Below are 7,629 nucleotides of genomic sequence, written 5' to 3' on the forward strand. Positions count from 1 at the left end.
TCGGCAGCCGTCAGCCGCGATTGCGCTGCTTGATGTCAATTGGCAACGTGGGGCCCTGACGGCTTAAGCCTAGCGGTACGGAGTAACTTGCGGCTGAATTTGGCCGATATCGCCGCGGGGTAGCGAGCCATGGGACAAAGGCCGTGAATAGAGCCAGCACCTGGCCAAAGAAGCAATGCCACGCGCGCGCACTCTGTACAACCACGAGTATGTCCCCGTACAACATTCACGATTCAAAATATTGCCCATTGCTAACCATCTTACTCCATCCAGCTAGGGGAACAAGTCAATTGACTGCGTCGTACCACTAGGGAACAAGACAAGTCCGACGATTGGCCCCGCCATCCTAACCCTAACCCTGCCTCTCATCAGAACCAACCAGCTGAAAAGAGGGCCCCAAGTTGGAATATATCCTCGTCGCCTGCGTCTCCAGCCTCTGAATGTCCTCGACAGCCTGTTCGTCCTCCTCATCCAGCTCCTCCCTCTGCTCCCGCTCCTCCTCCTCAGCATCCTCCGCCCTCGTGCCGGCCACCCGACCACTCCCCCCCGCAATGAGGGCTTCTCCATTCGCCCTCGACTGCCTCCTCTCGCGCGTCTGCTCCAGCAGCATTGACGCCTGCTTGGTAGCCTCCTCCGCCACGACGGCCAAGTGGCAGCGCTTGTACACGCCCAGGCTGGTCCCCAGGATCCCCAGCACCTCGTACGCGAACAGGACGGGCAGCGCAAAGTACAGGTGCGGGTTGCAGCCGCCCGACCATATGTCGGTGAGCACCTCGTACGCCGCGTGCGCCGGCAGCGCGTACCCCCAGCGGTAGAAGCCGTTGGACAGGCTGAAGGGCACAATGACAGAGGTGACGTTGGTGACGACCCAGGTGACGAGCGCAAACGGCACGTACTGCGGCGGGATCCAGATGGAGAAGACGTCGAGCACGAGGAAGCTGACGTGGCCGAGGAGCCAAAACGTCGCCCAGTCCAGGACGAACGCGGCCCCCGAGACGTCCCAGCCCGCCTTGAAGGCCCAGATTGCCGCGGTGATGAGCAGGCCCCCGAGAAACGTGTACACGCAGGCTATAGCCGCGCGGACGAGGATGATGAACCTGGGCGGGGCGCGGTTGTAAATCTTGAACTGCACGTACAGCCCGTTGATGGTGGCGAGGAAGAAGAAGTTTTGCAGGAGGATGAGCACAATCGCAATGGTGTTGTACACGGCGCGGGTGCCCTGCGTCGTGGCCTTGAGGTTGACGGACGTGATGGTCCACGGGTTGGCAAACACGGACACGGCGGCCGGGTCGCCCGGCGGCACGGTGGCCAGCGCCGCCGTGCAGTTGAGGGCCACGTAGGCGATGCGCGCGGCGCCGGACAGGGCCACCATGTTGCTGGACAGGGCGCTGTCCGTGACGGCCGGGTACTTGGCCTCGTTCCAGATGTAGAAGAGCACGTCGGACTCGTTGTACCGCGACGTGTTGAGCCCGGCGATGGCGAGGCCGAGCCTGGCCGACGACCCGGCCGCCGTGTACACGGCCGCCCAGTAGTCGGCGTCGCACACGGCGTCGCGCAGGGCGTCGGCCGAGGGGTACTGCGAGACGGGCCGCGCGACGAGGGTGGGAAACTGGTCGGACCTCAGCCGCGCGTAGGCCGCGTTGACGGCCTGCCCGACGAGGCCGCCGTCGTAGTCTACCCACAGCACGTCGAGGTTGTTGGTGCGCGGCCCTTGCTGGTACAGCGCGCCGAAGAGGTAGCAGAACAGGGCGAAGAAGAGCAGCTGGATGATGAGGGTGTTGACTATGCCGGCTTTGATGAGCTTGGGCCGGGTGGCCGCGAGGGATGGGTGCAGGAACGGCAGTCGGCAGTCCCATGCGCGGGGGTAGTATTTCTCGACAAGGGACAGGGGAAAGGTCCGCCTGGACTGCGTTTTCTTCTCGCTCATCATGAGGGGTAGACTAAATGTCTTTTTTTTTTTCTAGAGCCAAGCAAAGCTTGCTGAGGGGTAAGAAATGGCCATTGTTCCGAGTTGGGATTTTGAGTGCTGGGCGTCCCGGCTGGTGGGATTATCTATCACTTCCGTGATCTCCGGAGGGAGGCGCTTTCTGGGCTTAAATATGGGTGTACTTGGGAGCCGTGATGATGGACAGCCAGGCCTTGAATTCTACTGGTTGACGCCCTACGCCGTGGCTTGGTGCGGGAGGCTGTACTGAACTGCATCTCGAGTTCATCGAACCTCATCTTAGGTTCCGTGACCACAATGGCAAGTCGTGGCATTGTAAGGGTTATTTTTGCACGCCAAGATGGCCTCGTCCAAATGACGCAAGGTCACTTGCGCAATCTCAATCCAAATCAACATCAATTGAATGAGCAACGAGAAAACAACATGGACGAATAAACTGACGAATGTGGGGACATGAGGCATCATGTTGAACAAGATGCGCGCAGCGCACAACTTGCATGTTACGTCTCGTCGAAAAGCCGGGAGTAGCTCAAGGTAGCATAGATACCAGGCTGCTCATGCCCCGAAATCCTCCTCAAAGTTTGAGCAGAACACGACCAGGACCAGGAGCCGCGAGCGACACCTCGAAACGCAGACGCCAGGATTCCTCAACACAGCTTCCACCGTCGCGCGTCCTTTCCTTGATCAGCCTAGGGCTCATTGGATAGGAGTAAAACCGTGGTCCGTCAAATCTTCAGTGTCGCGCTCTGACTTGTGAATTTGAAGCTCGGCTTGGCCCGGTGGGACGCGGGAATGAATGCCATCGAATGGGATTGGCGGGACGACCCGGCTCTCTGCTCCGTCACGGCCGCGGAGCCGAGGCGGGGCTGCAGCCCCGAGGCCGCTCAACTTCTCCCCAGCGAAACCGACCTACCGGTTGACCATTTTTGTTATGTCAGTCACTCCGAGCACGTGCACCCTGCGCAACATTTCCCACTGGCTCCGACCTGCAGAACTTCCAGACAGAGGGGCAGAGGGGCAGAGGGGTCGAGGCGGTCCGGTGCAAAGAGTTGAGGCCCGGCAGGTTCATCACGTCTCTAAGTCGGTGCCGCGGGAACCGGCCCGGCCTGTCCTACACCACGTGCACAGAACACATCAACCAACGCTCGGCTCAGGAAAAAAAAAAAAAGGAAAAAGGAAAAAGGAAAAAAAAGCCTCAGCAGCCAAGGCAGCCGCAATTCAACTCCATTCACCCCCCAAGAGAGTCAGTCAGTGGCTGCTTCTCGGCCCTTTCGAGACCCAGCCAGCATCAGTCAACTGCTGGCACATGACCACATGCAGCCCGTCAGCCCAGCCCAACAATAGCCCGCGCCTATTGTCCTCCTAAACACTACCAGCTCACAAACAATAGTACCGTCGACCCCCTTGGCCCGTCAGCCCAAAACAGCCGTGATCGGCACTAAGCCAACGCCCCAACAAGCTCTGCCCGGGAAGAAGAAGAAAAAATAAAGTTGACATACCAGATCGACACTCCATGGCACACACTGTGCCCCACACCATGCCTGACGATCTCAAAGACTCCGAGCCGCTGGGCGCATGCACGCGAGACCAGACATGAACCAGCAGCACAAACAACTCCAGATGTCCATGTCAATCATCCCGGCATCCATTGTTCCCCCACGCGACCCGAAGCAAAGCACATCCCACGTCCGACACCCTAAGCACGTTTCATGTGCCCCGTGCTCCGCCGACGCATCTGGCAATCTGCATGCGGATTGACTTTGCACCTGGCTTTGACTGGCTGGCCCAGATGCGGCACCACCATGCAACGCCTGGTACACAGCATCCTTCGGGAGCCACGCCCCAAACTCTATCCCAACTACACCAGACGTCACGGTGGCCATGTTCGGCCCTTGAACAGATACCATTGGCCAAAACCCAAAACACCCCATGGAACGAATCCAAGAGATATACACATTTCTAGCATGAATTGACCATACTCCGTAGTACTCGCTATCGTACAAGAAATTGCAGCAAAGCCCCAGATGCCCCTAGTTTTCCGTGATCCCGAATAATGACAAAAAAGTAGTAGCAAATAAAGCCGTAATGGGGGTTAAACAAAGCCAAAAAATATTTGTAACAATAAAAAAAAACAGAACAAAGGTAATGAACCAGTAGATGCAAGGTAATAGTAGCCAAGAATTCAATTGCAGCCGCCCTCTGATGCTAATGACCCTCTCGCCAACGTTGAAAAGGAAAAATTACTATAGTGGTGATGGTGTGGCATGACAAGGAAAAAAAAAAAGACTTGCTATGCATGTCCAAGTCGCTTCAGAATAATCAGGGGGTATAACGCCATCGCTTTGCATTTTCATCGACCCACCACCGCGTCATGAAAGACGCCTCCTCAGCCCATTTGGCTGCATCCGATCCGTACTTCTTCTCCACGCTGTTCAAGAAGGTGACAAAGTCAAACGAAAGAACTCCATCTTTTTCGTGCGGATCCTTTTCGAGATTCGTAAATCTCCACTCAATGTCCTTGATCACAGGTACCACCAGCCGCCAGTTGGGATCTCGTGCGCTACGGGTGGCAACCTGGGCTCGGCCAGTGTTCATAACCGTGAACTGCCAGTCGGCCTGGCCAGTATGCTTCGATGACATCTGCAGAGGTCGGATGAGCGACTGGCCTTCGTAGTTGCGAACCAGGTCAGACGCGGCTTGGCGTTCAGACGGAGACAGCGAGCCCGTCTCAATGAGCAGGTCCAGAATTGTGGGCAGAATAGATATCGAGTTGACTGGAGTGTCGATGTCGATGGGAGGAAGCTTCGGGTGTGACATGACCAGGGGGACATGAAAGTTGCCGACATTGGGCTGATAATACGGTGTGACCGCGCCGGTTTCGGGAACCGATAGGCCGTGGTCACCCACCATGACCACCAGCGTGTTGTTGGAAGATCCCTCCTCCTCGATGATTTGCAAAATCTTTCCCAGCCATCGGTCAACGAATCCAACAGTGTTCACATAGTGCGAAAGGTCTTCGAGCTTGCCTTCGGGCGCAAGGGGCACATAAGTTTCCTCGTCGGGCATTTTGAACGGGTGGTGGGCGGTACTAGTCAGGTGAGACAGGAAGAGTCGCTCGTTCTTCTCGTTGGCCGTCTTGAAGGCATCTCGAATATAATCCTCAACGGCAGACTCGGCCATGCCGTAGTAGTTGATCTCAGGCATAGTATTTTTACCAAACTTGGCCTCATCGCTCTGCAGATACTCCTTGTGGATAAGCTCCTCTTCCTTGTATCCCATCTTGGGCATTAAGAGATCCTGCTTGTCGTAGAAATTCGTAACCGACATCATGAAAGCGTTGCTCCATTTATATTTCGTGTACTCATCGGTGTGCTTCGCAGAGTCGTTGGAATGGTCAAGTGCGTTGAATGCGTTGAAAATGTGCGGCAGACAGGGCTGATAAATGTGGTTGGCATACTCGACATTGAAGTCGGCAACCAGAGGTGTGATTCCACAGAGAGTTCCGGGAAGACTCTTGAGGGTGTAGGTGCCAGTTGTATGATCATTGTTCACATTCAAGCCACCGCGTCGCTTAGTGGTCTCATGTTCAAATCCATCATTATAATCGCCCGTCAGAAAATTTGCATTCTGAGTGAGAGTTGAAAGCCGCTCTTGCACCTCATCAGGTAAAGTACCATTCTCCCAAGTCTCGGCGAACTTCTGCCAAATCTGGCCATCCTTCTTGATGGGAAACACATCCTTGCGGGTGCTCTCTAACTTGATTAGTACCACATGCCGAATATCGACATCACCTAACTTGCCTCGGAGAGGTTTGAGCAAGTCATTCTCCAAATTAGAAATCTTTAGGGGGTCCTGAGCAGCGTTGTAATGGTCCATCTCGGCTTCATACCAATCCTCAAATCCAGGAAGCGGGGTTTCCGATTCGGGCAGCCAGTTCCAGCGAATAGGTTCGGCCAGGGCCGTCTCATTATCCCAGCCCCAACCGATACTCTGACTATAGTAGGGGAGCAGACCGGCCAGAGTCGGCGACGAATGAGCAAAGTCGATAAAGGGCAGCAAAATCGGCGTCCAGGACATGAAGATGAGTGAACTTTCAACAGGACGAACCATGGCCAAGACTGCCTGTGCAACCAAAAGAATGCCAATCACAGTGTAGAGCAGCCACATGATCTTATTCTCCCGCAGGGTTGCGGGACCAGACTGCTTGCGCTTCCCGACCGAGTTGAAGTCGCCATCACCGTCCGACCCATCTTCAAGATCAATCTCCTTTTGAGGTACGTAGTCATACTTGACGGTCGCGGTCGAGCCCCGACCGCAATAGGGAATCTTGCTGAACAAGAAAGTCAGGGGCAGCTTAACGATGTCGAGAGCCATGCCGGCAAACGCAAAGCTAAAGTCCTGGAGAAGCCAGCCAACTATGAGAATAGCAACAAAGGCAATGGAGCATGACACAAGCCCAGTCAAAAGCACAGACCATGACGATGAGTCCCCCGCCAGACCAATGTTGCGCCAGTGAAGCTCGGATCCAGCCACGACAAAGAATGAGATGTTGATTGAGGCGAGGACATGCTGGACAAACGTGATAACACAGGCCAGACTGGTGGCCAAGAAACGCAAACAACCAACTGCAGCAAATAGAGGCAACTCAGCATCCAGCAGCAGGCGCAGCATCAGTAACAAAGCTGTGTCCTGCGCGAAGAATGACAGCCCCCATCGAGCCATTTCGGCCGGAGGAAGAGCTGAAATGTGTGCATATATATGGACCCATTTGGCACCGAGTATAGAAACGGCAGCAATAGAGAAAACAAGCCGTCGATTGGCAAAACGAGAGGCAAAAGCCAGGCAGAGACGTCTATTGGTAAAAACACAACGTCGGCTATTCAAGCAGGAGGCGAGAGAGCCTGCCGAGCGGCGAGGCGTGTCGATCATAACGGCGAGGCGGCGGGACTAGAGTTGGCTCGATATCTCATACTCGGAAAATTCGAAAACAAGGCAAGCCGGGATGTTGCAGAAGGAGTGTGTGGTCGATACCAGTCCGTTGATGCGGCGCAACTCCGCTGTTGAAGCGGTCTCGTTTGCTCTCCCAGCACCTGCAGCTTGCCAATGCAGGAAACGAAGGTGTAGAGAAAAGAAGAGGGCGTGTATGCCGAGCTAGCCAGCAGAGACGACAGGGACCGGCACAAGTAGAATGGGCAAACTTCAAAGCAGAGGAAGATGCGCGATCAAGGTGAAGCGGGACGAGGCGAGTAAAAAGACGACGGCGTGATGGGGGGAGGGGAGGAGAGGAGGGCCAAAAGGGAAGAGGTCGAGAAGGAGAGGCGAGTGACAAACAAAAATAAGAGAGGCGACGATGGGTGTGCGCTCGAGGAGGCGAGAGCCAAGAGCCAAGGGCGGGCACGAGACGAGCCTGGAAAAGCGTGCGGAGTGCACCAGCAGCGGCATCGTGCATCTCTACTCTAGGAATGAAAGGACATCTGGACATGGAAGCTTCCATTTCCACAATCCGCCTGGACTTGCGCTCATCCCACGCCCGGTCGGCCGTCCAAACGAGCCTAGCATTTTCTTAACGGCACACCCTCGCTTGCGGGGAATGGCTGGGATAAGAAGAATGAATCCTGCCTACATAACTACACCGGCCTGGCCGACATGCGGAATCTTTACTTCTGGCAGCCATCCTCCTTGTG

General features: G+C 55.5%; 2 protein-coding genes across 2 annotated transcripts; both read right to left on the bottom strand.

Annotated features, from left to right (window-relative positions):
- Window positions 1-352: 352 nt before the first annotated feature.
- Window positions 353-1,927, bottom strand: MAA_09930 (nitrosoguanidine resistance protein SNG1; the record flags this gene model as incomplete). The annotated part of the gene is made up of 1 exon (XM_007827928.1): window positions 353-1,927. The coding sequence occupies one exon, from the start codon at window positions 1,925-1,927 to the stop codon at window positions 353-355; it is 1,575 nt and encodes a 524-aa protein (XP_007826119.1).
- A 2,337-nt stretch (window positions 1,928-4,264) lies between these two features.
- Window positions 4,265-6,667, bottom strand: MAA_09931 (sulfatase domain protein; the record flags this gene model as incomplete). The annotated part of the gene is made up of 1 exon (XM_007827929.2): window positions 4,265-6,667. The coding sequence occupies one exon, from the start codon at window positions 6,665-6,667 to the stop codon at window positions 4,265-4,267; it is 2,403 nt and encodes an 800-aa protein (XP_007826120.2).
- Between the last annotated feature and the right edge of the window lie 962 nt (window positions 6,668-7,629).

This window comes from Metarhizium robertsii (assembly GCF_000187425.2).
Source record: "Metarhizium robertsii ARSEF 23 chromosome Unknown MAA_Scf_11, whole genome shotgun sequence".
NCBI classification, from domain to species: Eukaryota; Fungi; Ascomycota; class Sordariomycetes; order Hypocreales; family Clavicipitaceae; genus Metarhizium; species Metarhizium robertsii.